Consider the following 17,473-nt stretch of genomic DNA (forward strand, 5'->3'; position numbering starts at 1 on the left):
TTTTTTTTTTTTTTGATTTTATGATCGCTATACGATCTTTTAAAATAATTTTTAATAATAATAATATTTATCAATTTTAAAATATTGATTTTTTCTTTATTTTTACGCCTAATACTCTAAGAGTCTCTTAGAGACTTCTATTGAATATAATATTATAGGTAATATTCATGTTAAAAATACATTTGTATTTACCTAACCAATTTCTACGCAAGACGCAACATCACATAATTAATTAAATTATATACGTACATATTGGTACACATAGGTAGGTATATGTGATTTAGGTACTATAATTTAGTTAAAGTTAAATCGTATATAGAAGGTATATAAAACAAATTGCCGCAGTTTGTATAATGTATCTTATCGGTTTTGTCGCAGATTGTATAATGTAATTTTTTTTGCCGCATTTTACATATCAACTTTTAGAAAAAGGTTAATTTTGCCGCAGCTTACATACAGCCACTCGTTTTAATACCAAAATGCTTTAATGGATCAATTTAAATTAATAACTTAAAATAAACAATATAATCTTTTTGTTACACGGGTATATTAATATCATTTAATTAGGTCTGACGGCTTTGCTTGATTATTATAAAACGTTATAGGTATTATTTATTAACTGGTAAAATTGCTACCTAATAAAAAAATTATAGGACTACACTTTAATCATAGTCATGAAAACAATTTAACGGAATTATAATTAAGAAGTAACATTTTGTACATAGTCATGTGTTTGCTAATTAACTTATTAAGATTGCATAGAAGTTATTAGTTAAGAGGACGCTACCCATGCATTTGTTGTCTCCGTCTAAGAGACCGTATTACAATCGTTAAACTAAGGTTAAACCACCGAATTCGGCCGGTAAAATTAGTGGGTTAGGCGTAACCGAGGTTTAAACCATATGATTGTAAAACAGGCCCTTACACACGTGAGAGTTTACGACATGGCAAATTTTCATTCACTGGTTTTAATAATGTGCTGTTAGTTTTGACTTTTGATGTTAGAGTAAACTGACCTATTATCAAACATTTAGCTGAGAACATTACCTTTAAGCATTGACGATTTTTCAATATTTTAATTTTAAAGCGAGATATGAGTATTTTTAATTCGTAATATTTCACATATCCATATATTAATGTTAATAATAGATTGTAAGTATGTGATTTTGGGTATAGGTAATTGCTTATTTCTCTAAACATAGATTAAGTGTAATAGGTATTATAAAATACACAATATGTTGATGGTAATTTTTTTAAAGAGTAGGTATATTGGATATTATAAATGCTATTATTTGCATGATATGTTTATAAAGAATAAGTATATAGGTTTTTTTATAGTATTTTTATAGTATTAGGCATTTCACGGTCCAATTTAAAAACAAATACCTATAAAATGTCATCGGTATAGCCATATAGGTAAATAGTGTATTAGTGTAATTTAGTATCTTAATATAATTTATAGTTAGTAGGTATATTTCATATTTTACTGTTTAATTATTATAATTATTATGTATACACATATTGCAGATTGTAGAGTAGACCTAAATAAATAGTTAAGGATTTTCTTTTTACTTGACGCCATCAGCATTACAGCTAGCTGGTGATCATCACCATCGCATATCCCACCACAAAAGATCATCACTCTATTGGCTAACAATATTATCATAAACAAATTTATAAAAGCATGTATTATAGATCCATATATTATAATTTTTAAGCATAGTACCTACTTTAACTGCTTTAAATATACCAAATATATATATATATATACATATATAGGTATCTGGTGGATAGTATCATGTATTTAAACCCTGCTATCTACAAGTCATTATGAATTCGTTGACCAACTGGTATGGCTTATTGTGACAGATGATTAATTTATTGCTTTTCAAACGACAGAAGATTATGAACAACATTATTACCAATCATACTATAATCAAATAATTTAAAATAGTTATTGATAGTAATTATTATTAGTCGTATTATATAATATGTTATTACTTGTTGTATTTTTCAGATACTGAATTAGTTAATCCGAGAGTTAATCCCTACGATGAAGATCACTGCAGTATTGTTATCGAGTGTAAATCCAACGAATATTTTAGTAAGTAATAGTATACCTACCACACATAACATTATATAAGGTATCTATGCACGTGAAATATTTTATAATAATGAACGAGGTTTGATAAAGAAGAATAAAGAGCTACAAAGCATAGAATTGTTGGGTTCACCACTCGGGGGAAGGTATCTGTATAAAAATAACGATTAATATTATTATAGAAGTAAAAAACTGATTTTGAGCGGATCTCGTCTCATCGGATTAATTAAAAAAACTGGTATGAGATGTAAAAAATTCAAAACTATACTGCTTGCTATTTTTTATTTCTTTGTATTTTTTTCCACATTTTCTGTGTGTTGTCGATGCAGATACATAATATTGTCATATTCAGAATATTACAGAAAAATCAAATAACTCATATAATATGTCAAATATATACTAACAAGACAGTTACAGTACTAATAAGTAATATAATATTCTGATACATTATCAATGAGTATAATATATAATATTGTACAATATATACCCAATAACTCAATGATATTATGTAAAACTAATCATATAATTACTAATAACTCTTACTATTATTTATGGCATGCCCGAGGCCTAAGGGAGGGTAGTTATAGGGTAGCTATATCCCCCCATTGTCCGATAAATCCCCTTATTTGTGTCTTTGGTATTACCACCACAGTTTATTTAAATGTATTATTAGTTATAACATCCCCCCCCCCCACACACACACACACCACCATTCCTGGGCACACCACTGATAGTTATATATTTTTAAAATTTAGATTAATAAATAATTATTGTTACGTAATTATATATATTTAAAAAAAAATTTAGGTAATATTGATAGGACATTAGGACCAAAACTTAATAGTTATTACCATACCACCTACAACCTATTTAGTTAACAAATTAAATTTTTCGGATATTTATGTTAAACTCTACATGTAGGTAGTACTATAGATGTCTAGTTAGTGTTTGTGCAAGACATCGGACATGTTTAAAGTACGATTCGTGTTTAATTTTAAATCTAATAATGAAATAAAAACGCGAAAAAGTATTAATTATTCCTGTGTTCAGAGTTCATGAAAATATAATTTCAAAAACGTATTGTTATTATTAAGACTATAAAATATAAATGAAAAATATTTAGTAAATATGTCACGAAACTGCATTGCATTTTTTTTTATAGACGAAACGTGAACTAGTCATAATTAGAATAGGTACTTTATTTTTCCTGAAAATTACCTATTATTTTTTTATTTGTTTAATGCTTCGGCGGCTGAGGTCATTAGCCTGTCAGGTTGGTAGGGTTGATACTTGGTACGATAAGGTTGGAACTATTTATATGGTTTAAAACGGTTGGTTAGGAACACGTATATGTGTATAGTAAGGTTTTTGCACACTATGAACCCGCGGGGGGTCACCCATCCGAGAACTAGTGGCAACGGCCGTTGCTTACATATTGTGATTGGTTTCAGCCACTGCCCGCGCTGAGCCACATACCCATTATTATTTATGTTAACAATCGTATATATTGTTAATTCAATGTGCTAAAAAAAAATTTAAATGTGAAAAACAAAAGAAACTGAGACTTGAAAAATAATACTTTTGACCCAAACACAAACTGCTATATTCTATGTGTAATTAAAAACAATTTTGGCCAGATTGTAAATCTCTCACAAACTGCTAGTATTTTTCAACCATTGAGATTGGCGACATATTTCGACAGCGTGCGCAATCCATTTTAAATGGGTGGTGGGAGGAGGATTAGTTTTTAAAAACTAAGTCCATGAGACACCATAATATGTACACGTGTCACTCTATTTATAACACGTTTATAGAACTTATATATGCAACTCAATTAGTAATAACATATTATTATATTAGTATTACACGTAAAAAGGTCTTTGAACGCATATCATAATTTTTAAGGTTTGTTTTTATTAGAGATTTTTTTCGTCTTTCTAGAAATTATACAATTCAATATTATATCGAACTTAAGATACTATATCGTTCATTTTCTTGCACAACTAGGAATTTATTATAAGAGTGGTCGTGAATTAACGTATACCTAAGTGTAGGATTTCACGGTTTATGATATTATTATAATTATTTATAATATTTATAAATTTTTAATATATAATGCAATATACACATAATTATACATATTATGCATAAAATATCTGTGACATATTATTAGAGCTCTAGTATGATAATGACGTAGGTACATGCTCCTAAAATATGTTTTTATTTTCAAATATATTTTTTTTTATTATGAACGGCGTTGTATTAAAATATAAATCTTTTAACAAGAATAGCTCGCTTAAAAGTTTGAATTTTTATAACGTTTGTCAAAAAGAAAATTTTTATCATATCGTTATTCGTTAACATATGTTTAATACGACTCAACATAATATTATACAGTTTTTATTGGCACCATCGAGTAATTATTATTATTTTTAATCGTTTAAAATGTTACTACACATTTTGAAGCACGTATTGTTTAACAGTTAATATAATATTATTGTATTATTGTTAATTCGTTAAAATAAATTTGAATTAAGTATTGTTATCGTATTATATTACAGGAATTAAAAATAACACATCGAGCGCTTTAAAAAACATATGGTTTGAAATTACGAGTATATAAGCTTAATATTTTATTTCAAAATGATTACAATATTTAAATGTAATTATATAGTTAATATAGAAATAAAAATGTAGAAGCCACCTACACATATTTTGTAAAAGGAAAATTCTTATCTAAACGTCTAAATAATAACATAGTAGTTATTAATTATTATACTATAAGTATAGGTACTTATGTCATTTAGGTTTAAACCTAAAAAAAAACACAAGATTTAAAATTGACCAATTGATATTTCAAAACTAGCCAGTAGCCACAAAATAATCAGTAAAAGAGTTTAAAAGATAACATAATATTTGACACAATATTATTTAAGTACCTACATACACTCTATATATAAGTACACGTACCTACTGACTACTACCCACGATGGCGGATTTGTGATTAGTAGCATTAAAGTTTTTAGTAGTTTGCGTTTGAAATAATGGAAATAATTAAATGGTACGAACATTTTTTTAGACGAATTATATTATGACGTATTATATTGTGAAAAACTGATTTTATTAACTACCCCTTTTATAAATCAAGTACAATATCGCGTGTATTAAAGTATTAAACTATTGAAATGTGCACAATATATTACAATGCACAAAAAGTGTCTCATTACCAGATGACAACAAGGGTTATTATTTTTAGAACATTAATCATTAAAATGTTCATTAAGTTTTTTGAAACCGCGCATTGTCAGAGTGTTACGTTTTTGTCTATTATAAGTATATCTACGGACACCTAAACACTTTCAAGTTCACCGTACACACCCTACATTTCTTAATAGAAATAAAAATAAAAATAATAAGAAAGAATGAAAAATAATAATAAATAAAATAAAACACGTCCCACATAGATAGTCGCCTGTAAGGGACCCTCTAATTTTACAGAGATCTAAATAAAGCACATTACTCAAACGTCGGTCTCCCACCACGACAGTGCCGCCGCCGCCACAGCCGCCATCGTTCCAAGTACCCACAGTGCCACATACTTCAGCGATTCAGTTACCACCAAGGCGAGTCCGAGAGTGAATATCGAAAAGAACAACAAACACGATACCATCGTCGTACTTACCGAAAGACATTTTCGGAAATCGCTTGTATACACTTAAAAGATAGCGCGAGGAAGCCTGTGCGAGACAACCGCGAGTGTCAATTCATATAATTGTTAAAATTTGTGTCACGTGCGTTTTTCACTCAGGTTTTCACCGTTTTCCGTTCGGCCGATTTTTTTGTTTTGATTTTTTTGCAATTCGTTTAACGCGCGTGGAATCACCGGGGCACAGGAGCCAGTGAAGGATTTCGGTCCCGACCGTCGGCCAACCGTCCTGCCGGGGCGTGAGGAGACTTGTGCGTTAGCCATGAACCGACAACATCAACAACAACAACAACAACAACAACAGATTACCACCACCACCACCTCATCGTTGTCAAACACGGGGCAGAGGAGCGTGAATCGTACCGAACAACAGGTCACGAGACAATTCACGCAGACCACACAAAGACAAGGTATCTATTTACCGTGCCTTTACCTACTTACCGTGGTTACCCGGCAGCCAGTAAAATTATATTAGGTACCTAACACCTATATAGTTTATGTGTCGAGTATTCACGAACCATTAACCGGCGGTCATCCGCGCCCACGAGTCCGGATGCGATTACCACCACGAAATCCTCACCGATTGTTCAATTTTTACGATTTAGAAATCTTTACTAGAATAGTAGAAAATAAAAAATCATGAACGTCGTCTTGCACAATAACTATGGGATTAACCAGTTCAAGATCTAGAAGAGATCAAATTATCTATTTAAATCGCTAAAATATATTATAACTGATATTAGTAAATTATGTATTTTTTTGGTTTTTCATAATACTATTACCTACGCGATTTGATTTTCCCGCAAAAAATTAATCGTAATATATTAAAGTAGAAAAATGAAGTATTTTCATTAAAATAATAAACGTTTTGACTAATATTACTAAAGATAGTATTATAATACATTTTAATAAACTATAGTTACATGAATTATAATTTTCGTGTTGAATTTGTTGAATAAATACGTACCTATATGTGGCTTAATAGCATTTGTATTTTAAGTGCATTTAAACCAAAATATATAATTAAATTATATTCAATCGTTATAATTAGAATTTATAAAAATAAATTATATTTTGTCTAATATTATCTTAAAATGTTAACCTAATATTATTAATATTGAGATGTATCCAAATATCTTATAAGCATTCTCAGTATATTAATCTATCCTTTTATTTTTAAAAAAATGATTCAGTACTAAAGAATCTATGATGTTATTTTAGGTTATGTAACGTATTGCATTACAATTATTTTTAAAAAAGTTAAACATTTTTTAAACTTAGATATAAATTTAAATAATTTTAAACAAAGTTATAAAACATTCACTCTAAATCATAACACAAATTAAGTTGACTTTCAAATAATTGTTTCTATATTTCTATGTATGTTTGAATAATAATTATGACAATGTTTAGCAACTTTTGGTTTAATATGGTAAATTTTCTTTATGTGATTCTAAACTTTGTTTTTTTTTTTATGTTTATACCATATTCGCAAAATATTAGTTAATTTAAATTTTTGGGAGATGAATAGGTGCAAATTAATTTGAGCAAATTTACTTATTTATACGGTTTAAGTATGAAAAAATTATCATCGAATAAAAAAGCAGATTTTTGGTTTTTACTATTTTAAAATATTAACTTTGAAGTACAAGACGTACGAGAGTTAGGCACAACATAATATAAACTAATTAGTAATTTTAACTGATAGTTAGGTATAAACTGAACACTGAAGGGTCTAAACCACACTGTTTTTTTTCAATTAATACCACACAAATATATAATAAATTGTTATACCTATCGTATGGCAGTTGTCAGACAATAAATAAAGTAAAACTATATACCTTACCTTGTATACCTTACCTAGCTAGGTACCTATTGTGTCACATCTCGGCACCTCAAATAAAACATGTACGTGGTCAACAAACACGACAAATCATTAGAATTTCAAATACTATTAGTATGTATCCCGTGTTAAAGTGTATAACATTTTGTTATTATTAAGAAATGTAGTGATAAAATATTTTGGTGTTAAGTTAGCAACAATAAAATTATAAAATTATCAACACGTCCGATAAATAATTACATGTTAAATGTGCCAAAAACATAAGTATAGGTACCTATACCTAATTATTATGGTGTGTGTATACAAATACTCCCCTAATTGTCTAATACCCGAGCTAATACCTAATATCGATAACAATTATTTTAAAAATCACAGTTTTCCATATTGTGTTATTTGTAAAGAATTAATAAAATTGTTATACACAATTTAGTTAGACATAATATAGGTCATCAGTTTAGTATAGTGGTTTGAGAAGTGGACTGGGAATAAAAATTGGCCCCGGAGAAAAAGAAAATTTGGCCCAATTTTGGGCTAATAATAAAATATTTATAAGTTGTTGGCCCAAATTTATTCAAGCAGCCCAAATTTTCGCCAGGCACAGACGGGGATCGCTCAACCACCACCCTTGCCAGTCCGGCCCTGAGTAGTTTGGAAGTTATTGGAACTTCAACGCATCGCATATTGTACGCATGTCGTCTGTTGTCTGTCATTGTGTCAATATTACAGCAAACATTACACCTGAAATCGTAATCCGTCCTTTCGTATAATATTATTATACATACATGGCTACATATATGTATAATATTATTATACATACATGGCTACATATACATATCGACGATCTATATTCTCGTTAATGCAAGTGTACACACTCATTTTCATAAGAAATTTTTGTTTGACTTTGAAATAATAAAATGTTTTTCTATAATAATAATACAAATATTATACCCCCTTTTTCCGACAGGGAGTAACTTCACAAGTTAAGGCCTAAAACGCTAATCAATAAACAAAAAATTTATTTGTCGGATATTCGATATTATTAATTATATTTAAAAGTTAAAATTTTTAGAAAGATATTCTGCGATATTCTACATAATAATAAGGTTAAAAAATATATATTATTTCATACAAAATTGGATTATTGAAACGAATAGTGATATCATAATATTAAACTTTCGAACCTCAAATTTAATCAAAATATATTTTTTCAAAATCTTAAAAAATGACCAAGAAAGCAACTGGTATCCATATCATAATAGTCAAATTGATATCTCATATTATATAATATTTTATCATACCTCCTACACCGCGCTCGTAAACATATTATTATAATAATATCAACCGCGTATCGGATGACAGCTACGATCAGCTGCGATAATGTAAACCGCCGCCGCCGTCCTCTGAGTGCATACAGCGTGTGCGTAAAAGACCGTATTGTACCGTATGCACACCTAATGTTTACGGGCAACGTGACTATTATTTACACGGCGATGATTAATAATTTCATCCAAACTGGAAAGTGGCCGTATCGCCTTATACGATTCGTGCAAGGCTGGGGACACTGTGTTCGCAATATTGGTGCTTCGAAATGCTATCGACCTTTCATAAGTTCGACGTTGTTACTCCACCGCAGTCGGCAGAATGAACGCGCTGTGACTATAATAATATTATATCGTTATACATTATCATATTGTTTGCCTATAAATATCATATCGATATGTATTATATTGTATAAATTCGTATACGTTTTTCGAGACATAAAAAAAAATAATCAAAAGCTAATAACTACAACTTACTACACTAATTGGAAAAAAAATGATCTTACGGCCAGCATGGAGACCGAAAATACCGAGAGACTTTTCAATTCACAGTAAGAAATTCGTAATGTATAAATAATGTATAATATAAACAACAATGATGTAATTATCATTTTTTTTTTTTTTGACGTAGGCGAGCTGGTTAAATTGATTAATAAATTGTTTTGGGGGACGGGACTTTATTTATACCGTACGGTTATCATCATCGTCTTCATCATGTCGAGTTACGGATAAGATGTATAATATAGTCTATATTTTTCTTTTCGTTTAATATATTATAATATTATACAGAGTGAGCCACCGTTATTTCCCGTGTCTCTTCAGCTAACACTGTAGGGAAACGGAAAATCACGGCGTTCAATCCTGTGCACGTAAGAAATATAATAATATAGAAATGAAAACCATTTTTAAAGCTCTTATAACATTGTTGTATACGTTTTAAGCTTGTAAATAATTTACATTTTAGGGTACTTACTTTAACTTATATACTTCACAATTTAAAATCATTATTTTTTCTTTTTATTAGTTTCAATACCTACTAACCAATATGTTGGGAATTTATTAAAAACCCTTGTTTTTAAATTTTAAGGAATATTCTATTCTTAAACCTTTGAAATGAATCTCGTTGAACACAATTATATATATTTTTTCTCTTAATAAAAAAAAATCTAAATAATTCTGATATATTAAACTTGTAAAATTCAAACAGTCACCGCGCGTAAAAATCCAAAGACTTTAGATATTAAGCTATTTTTAGTATTTAGTAACTTTTGAAACTTTTGAAACTGTATAGTAGGTACCTAATAGTTAATTGAATCTACTCACACAATTTGATTTTATCCAAAATTTCATTTATCGTAATAGTAAAATTCATTAAATTTGATCGTAAAGTGTTCTATTATAAATTATTAATTGTAAAGTGCATTATGTACCTACATAATATTATTATTAAAATAAATCATTGCGTTAGTTAAATTTTAAACAGCCAACAGGTGTCAAAAATGTCCCGTCTAACTTTTATTTCATCGAAAAACCTTTCAATAAAAAAATACAAATAAAAATCCATAAGTATTCAAATAAGATTATACATTATTATCAGTTATTACCTATTTATTTCATTAATAATGATATGGATAATATACCGTAAACATATTATTTTGTGAGATAAGAAAATCACGCATAATAAAATTTAAAATATCACTGTAGGTATTCATTATCCACACAGTATACATTAATTATTACTTTTAATAGATTCTATAATAATTTATTCACGTACCTACGTATTTAACAGTTTATGTAATCCGTTCCAGTAAATAAATTAAGCCAAATGGCATTTTTAAGAACTTACCATATTTTTTGTTGACCTAGACTAAACATTAAATTATGGTTTCGGTCAGTCGTGTATAATAAATGGGATGTTTTCAAATATTACATTTCGTCAAGTCAAATACGAAGTACTTACATTAAGCTTGTATAATATACATGTTTATTAGGCAAACGAAATTCCATCGGTGGTATTTTGTACTATTTATTTTATCGGAAGGTTATATTTTTGTCATCGCTATTAGATTGCCGTAACACATTTAATAAATGTCTGAAGTTCGTTATAAATATGTTCTCAGTACCATAATATATTATTAGTTTTTATATATTTGTATAAACTTATAAGTTATAAGTACTGTATTGTGAGATGCTACGTGTTTCGACACCACACTACTTCATTTCAAGAAATAATTATAAATTGGAACGTTTTTTAAGTTCTGAGTATTCTCACGTCCATCGATGGTTTCATGTAGACATGGCCTTTGCGATATAGTCTATTGTTGGAATTATTACACGAGGCATTTATAGTTTCTAGAGAAACGTTATTAGTCATATAATATTTATACTACGCTCCGATTTTGTGAAACACATACGAGAGAAGACCTTGACAACAATTATTATTATGTATGTCCCTTAGTTAAAACCAGATTTATCCATTTTGGGCTGTGTATCGACCAATAAGAAGTGGTTTACATTGAATGTTGTGTTTGATTTTACATTTTTACCAGATTCGCCTCTGTGACGTGCTAGTGAGTTGAATCCGTCGCACCGCTGACACTGTTAAGTTATAAATATATACCCTATAAATCATGGTACGCTGATAATTGAAATGCACGCGCATGCGCTCGCAGTTTTCGATATTGTGCATTTGTGCCGAATTACTAATTTAGTGTAGACTAAAACGTTATTATTATTATTAAATTTATCTTAACCGAATCCATTTATTTTTCTCCGTCACGAAAAGATCATATTTTTACTTATTTTCTTTTTTGCTTCACACACTTTTAATTTTTGCATATAATTAAAGAAATTGTGCACATGCCATTAAATTAGATACACAAAACTGTCGTACGAAATTAATGCCACTGTAATTTTTAACATCACCTAAATCATACTGTTTACTTTATTTCGTTGTAATGTCACTTGGCGTAAAACAGCTGCGATCGCCCACAGCGCATGATGCATATATATATGACCTGTTCCAAAAATGAGTCTTAAGTAATTTGATCCCGTATTTCGCGCGACCATGCCAAGAAACGATATTATTATAATTACCGTTTACTCGAAGGGTGTAATTATAAAATTAAAAAATATTTGTTATACCAACCATCATAATTTTATAAAATATGTACATAATATATTAATATGATGTATTGTTCATAATATTGTAATATAATAATTGTATTTCTTTTAATAATTAGGTAAACTGCAGAATTTATATTATTTTAAATTTTAAATGTAAATAACTTTCGAGTCTTAAATGTTTTATTGAAAAATACTTTTGAATCTCTTCGGATAGACATTAATTATTAATAATATATTTAATAAAATGTCTTGATATATTACATACTATTGATAAACTATGATAATTATTTATTTATTATTTATAATATTTCTTTTAAATTTCAGTTCACGAAGGGTTTATTGTACAGCAGTCTACTCCAAAATTTGGGTAAGTCAGAATTCGAAGTACAATATACATACATACAAATTAACGCTAGTAAAAATGATATTCAAGTAAACCGATTTAACAAAAATTAATACAATTTTAGAAATGACGCTGCTCCGCCAGTATTTGAACAGATATTCAAAAACGCCAGATTCGCTCAGGGTGGAAATGCCGTTTTTGAAGGAAAGGTTACCGGTATTCCAAAACCTTTTGTCTCGTGGACCAGGAAAGGCGCTCCACTATTGGGTAAATATAGTACAACATTGATCTATTACAGGTCATTCGACGGCGATAGAAAAAAATAATAGTAATGTTTAATAATATAATAACCTTTTGGATTAAATATCCATTTTCAGAGTCAAACAAATACAAGATGACGTATGATCAACAAACAGGGAATGTTGTTCTTACGATCAATCAAATCGGGCCAGGAGATGAAGGCGAATACACATGTTCGGCGCGCAATCAATACGGCGAAGCAATTTGTTCTGTTTTCATTCAACCAGAAGGTAAAATAAAAAATTGCGCTAAAAGTCTGAAAATAAATCCAAAATGAACGACTGACTTATAGTTGTATATTATTAACGTGTTGAATTTTGGTAGGTCATACAGTTCAAATACCTCAAGGCACGTATGGTTCGCAGCGAGTACAACAGACACAGAATACGCTGTATACAAATAATTATTCAAACATCGATGAAGTAAGCAAAATATACTATAAACATGATAGTCGATCATCGATTAATATTACCACAAGTGGATTATTATTATTATTATCATTTCTATTGTCGTGATGTAACAATGGCTTTAATGTTTTTGAATAAGGATTTCAAAGTCGATACTTTCGAATATCGTTTACTTCGTGAAGTGTCCTTCAGGCAGTCCGTCACCAAGAGGTATCTGGGTGAAGAGGACGTCAAGTTTACAAGCAGCGCACACCAAGGCCCGGTAGTAGCACCTCAAGTGCTCCAGAAACCGCGTAACTCGAAATTAGTAGAAGGATCGAACGCTACGTTTACTGTAAAAGTGTCAACAGCTAAGGATACTAGGGTATAAAAAACACGACACCTACCGTAGTATCTATAATATATTAAATTGAAACACATTTTTTAATGATTTTTTTTTTTGTCTTGTAGTTGACTTGGTTTAAGAACGGCCAGAGACTCGTAAACGGACCAAAACACCAGATCAATTTCACTAATCAAGTCGCTACACTTTCCATACCACAAGTTTGTTGTGAGGATTCTGGACATTACACTCTGCTTGTAGAAAACCCACAAGGCTGTGTAGTATCTTCTGCATATCTTGCCATAGAACCGACGTCGATAGCATATGATAGAACAGAAGACAAGTGAGTTCGACTATTTCCTATTTCGGTTATTTATAACCTACATCGAACTTAAAATGTCCATGTTACGTAAATACTTTGTGCAATGCACAATTTTTATTAGAACATGTCAATAGTGAAAATTGTGAAAAAATATTATTGTATAGGTAGATACCCTAATTTTGTTTGGATAAACATATACTTACATTTTTCGTTTATTGTTTCGATTTTCTCTGCCATGTGTCTCATATCTTCAATAATAATAGTTGTATTATTTTTACTTTTCTTTTTAAGCGCTTGTAAATGATTATAAAAATGTGTTAATTAATTATTATTGGCATATCGTAAATGATACTATATATAACAATAGGCTGTGGGAATTAAAATTATTATAATATATTATTCATCCAGGACCAACATTTATATGATTTTTTTTTTACTTTTGACAATAGGTTATCTTGTTATACAAATCTATTATTAAAACACTATCAAATAAAATATGAATATTTTTTTTAGGGAAAATGTAATAACTAAGACTCACAATAAGCTCGAGTCGATAGAAGTGGTTGAGGGCAAAATGTTAGCGCCAAACTTTGTGCGTGTATGTGGAGATCGTGACGTGACCGAAGGGAAATTGACACGTTTCGATGTTCGCGTAACGGGCAAACCGTATCCCGAAGTCTCGTGGTATATAAATGGTCAGCAAATTAAGGACGACGCAACGCACAAGATACTGGTTAACGAATCTGGTGACCACGGTTTGATGATAACTAATGTGTCCCAAGCTGACGCAGGTCAAGTGGTTTGTGTTGCAAGAAGTAAATCTGGAGAAACTTCTTTCCAAGTAATTATCATATAGTTCTTTTTTTGTGCTAAACTTAACCCTTTAACGAGTACTGACGTCAAAATTAACGATGTTATTTCTATCTTTGGTAAATTATTGCGAAAAGCACGTTGATAGTGTATTGTATCATTATTAATTAATGATACCAATGTATTGTATACGTAAAAACGGAATACTTAATTGTATACTAACCACCTTTTGGCTATATCATCATAACAAAAAAAGAATAACAAGCGTCACAGCAATGTGAAAGTGTTTACCATTATACCATCGTAAAAATATTTTCAGGATTTACCTTTTTAGGTAGGTAATTATATCTTCAATCATTGTGTCACGCGCTGTCATAGAATAGATATGCAGATATATTATGTAGATTATAAAAGTCGATTATTCAGTTGAATAGGTGGCGCAAAGAATCATAGGTTATTTAACTCATATTATTATGGACGATTTATTTCAACGTTTAATTAAAAATCCGTTAAATTTCTTATCGTATAGCCCGTACAGACAGGTCACATATGGTCAACGCGTCGACGACTAATAAAAAATCTACAGTACTTATACCTAGTTATGGACCATTGGAGGGGTCTTATAAATAGGGTGAATGGATGATTGATCCGGGTGGCACTTTTTTATATGGACGTTACAATAATACAATAAATCACTCTTATTATACAATCATTCGATTTCATTACACAATTATAGTATCTATACCTATATTGATCGCTGCATTTATTTTTATTTAATTATAATTAAATAATATAATATAATATAAATATATTTCTATTATATTTCTAATGGCGAGAGGTTATGTATTAGCCCATACTGCTTATTGAAATTTAGGAGATACCTTTCGATACGCAGTGGGGTGGTATACTGGTATCGGTGGAAATGGTGGTCCTTCTCTAACATGAATTCGATTAATCGTACAATAGTAATAGATAATATTTAACATCATCGGATTACTATTACACATTTATACAATTATTATACTCATACAAATATACAATATACATACTTCCGTACATATGCGGTACACCTATACTTATATTATAATGTTGCCAAGATCTGTTGGAAACTATATTTATTTTTGAAGTAGGCACACAACAAATTTTTTTATAAAATATCGATTTCAAACGATGCGCCGCTGCTTAAGCGGCCCTATACGAAATCGGTATATATAGGCGTGGTCGGCACCAAGGTCCAAGAGTGTACGAAATAGAACAAGCTTCGTTGTGGCCCGCGGTAAGCGATGCGTGGCTCGTTGTCTTGCAGAACACTCTGACGGCCGCTTTGGCGACGGGCGCAACATCGTTTGAAATCTTTGGTCAGCACCTCCGAACTACGTATTCGCATACCATCCCGCGTTTTTATTATATCATATTATTATTATACTAACAGCCGCTTGCTGCGACTCCGATGCATCGTTTGAAATTTTCGGAATCGTATAAAAAACTACCTACAAAGCAGAAATTCTGCGAGCTACATAATGCCCGCTTTGGTGAGCCGCATCACCATTCACCAATATAGGTAAGGCATACGAGTCATAGGACTGTCCTGCGGGTACCGAGTTGTATTATGACTTATGATATACATTTATGCCGTACCGCATAAATGCAGCATAGGATTTGACCGGGTTAGGTTAGGTTAGGTGGCGGTTAATGAAACTGAACGGAAAATAGATAAAATTATATCGTTACTTGTTTAGTTGTTTATGACGGCCGTGACGGATCACAAGTGGTCGAAAACAATAATGTAATGCAGGCATGCGACCGCCGCCGCCGCCTTAGGAAAATCGGAAACCACGTGCATCATCGGTCCCGCTTGAGGAAAATATATTAATATTTCATTACCTGTTGATAGCCCGCATATCTACATAATGCACAACATTTTAGTCATCAAATATTCCTTTACCATCATTGTTCATCTGTTTATTACAAGATCGATGTTTGAATTAATATAGTAAACATTTGTTTAATTTTCTATATACCTAAAACTAATTGTTTCCATTTTGTTTATATGGTATGTTTGCTATTCATTTTTACTGTCAAAAATTTACATTTACAGGTGAGAGATAAGGAACTAGGATAGTAGGATGTTTAAAAATTAGCAAAAATGCTGAAACGTTTCTGACTATTTTGACTTCTGAGTATAGGTACCTACTTATAGTTAACTAGTATTATTACTTATTACGCTACCACACTAAATATTACCCATAACACTTATATAATATTTTGAACTTGGTGTAGCGTTCACTCTCGAATCGTTTTTCCTTTAATTTTTAATATATAGTTATTATTATTAATTAACAAGTGTAGGTACCTTTAGCCTGCAAGTGTAATTGTACCTATATATATAATCGACACAATAATGCACATGCACTGATTTTCCTAATGAAATTGATGTAGGTACCTATATTTATTCAGTTATGCCGAATTACACGCGATGTGCAGTATAGTTCGAGTATTTTTACTATAGTTTCTGTATTTTCAGTAGCGTACGCAGCGTAGGGTTCTAGGGTTCAGACCCCCCCCCCAAAATTTATTTTTTCTACAAATAAATTCTATTTACCACCATTTTGGTTCACACTGATCAATCGTTGGTATTTTTCAAGACTGGGCAAGTTAATGATTCTTTTTTAACTCAGTTAAGTTAAGTTAATATGCACCAATAACAAAAAGTTAAAAGTTAAAAGTTAATTTAACTATAGGTTAACTCAGTTAAGTTAAAAGTTAATACACAATTTTTGTTAACTTTTTATTAAGTTAAAAAAAAGTTAATTTATTTATACAACGCTAACATACTTAATTTTTTCCAACCCAAAACTAAAATTATAGACTATA

The 17,473-nt window shown here is 30.2% G+C and overlaps 1 protein-coding gene across 26 annotated transcripts in view; it reads left to right on the forward strand.

The window, feature by feature from the left end:
- Positions 1–2,018: 2,018 nt before the first annotated feature.
- The window catches only part of LOC100160310 (titin), a 159,967-nt gene continuing 144,512 nt past the window's right edge, over positions 2,019–17,473 (forward strand). For 21 of the 26 annotated variants that reach the window (XM_029487035.1, XM_029487048.1, XM_029487053.1 and 18 more), the window contains exons 1-8: positions 5,678–6,217; positions 12,420–12,462; positions 12,563–12,705; positions 12,816–12,968; positions 13,063–13,160; positions 13,285–13,509; positions 13,596–13,810; positions 14,303–14,630. In XM_029487035.1, coding sequence (XP_029342895.1) covers positions 6,070–6,217; positions 12,420–12,462; positions 12,563–12,705; positions 12,816–12,968; positions 13,063–13,160; positions 13,285–13,509; positions 13,596–13,810; positions 14,303–14,630 — 1,353 coding nt within the window. In that variant the 5' untranslated portion in view covers positions 5,678–6,069. Of the gene's footprint in view, positions 2,105–5,674; positions 6,218–12,419; positions 12,463–12,562; positions 12,706–12,815; positions 12,969–13,062; positions 13,161–13,284; positions 13,510–13,595; positions 13,811–14,302; positions 14,631–17,473 lie in introns of those variants that run through there. The other 5 variants (XM_029487058.1, XM_029487059.1, XM_029487044.1 and 2 more) reach the window with 4 other exon arrangements.

The sequence above is a fragment of the Acyrthosiphon pisum genome, chromosome A1 (genome assembly GCF_005508785.2).
Source record: "Acyrthosiphon pisum isolate AL4f chromosome A1, pea_aphid_22Mar2018_4r6ur, whole genome shotgun sequence".
In the NCBI taxonomy this organism is placed as follows: Eukaryota; Metazoa; Arthropoda; class Insecta; order Hemiptera; family Aphididae; genus Acyrthosiphon; species Acyrthosiphon pisum.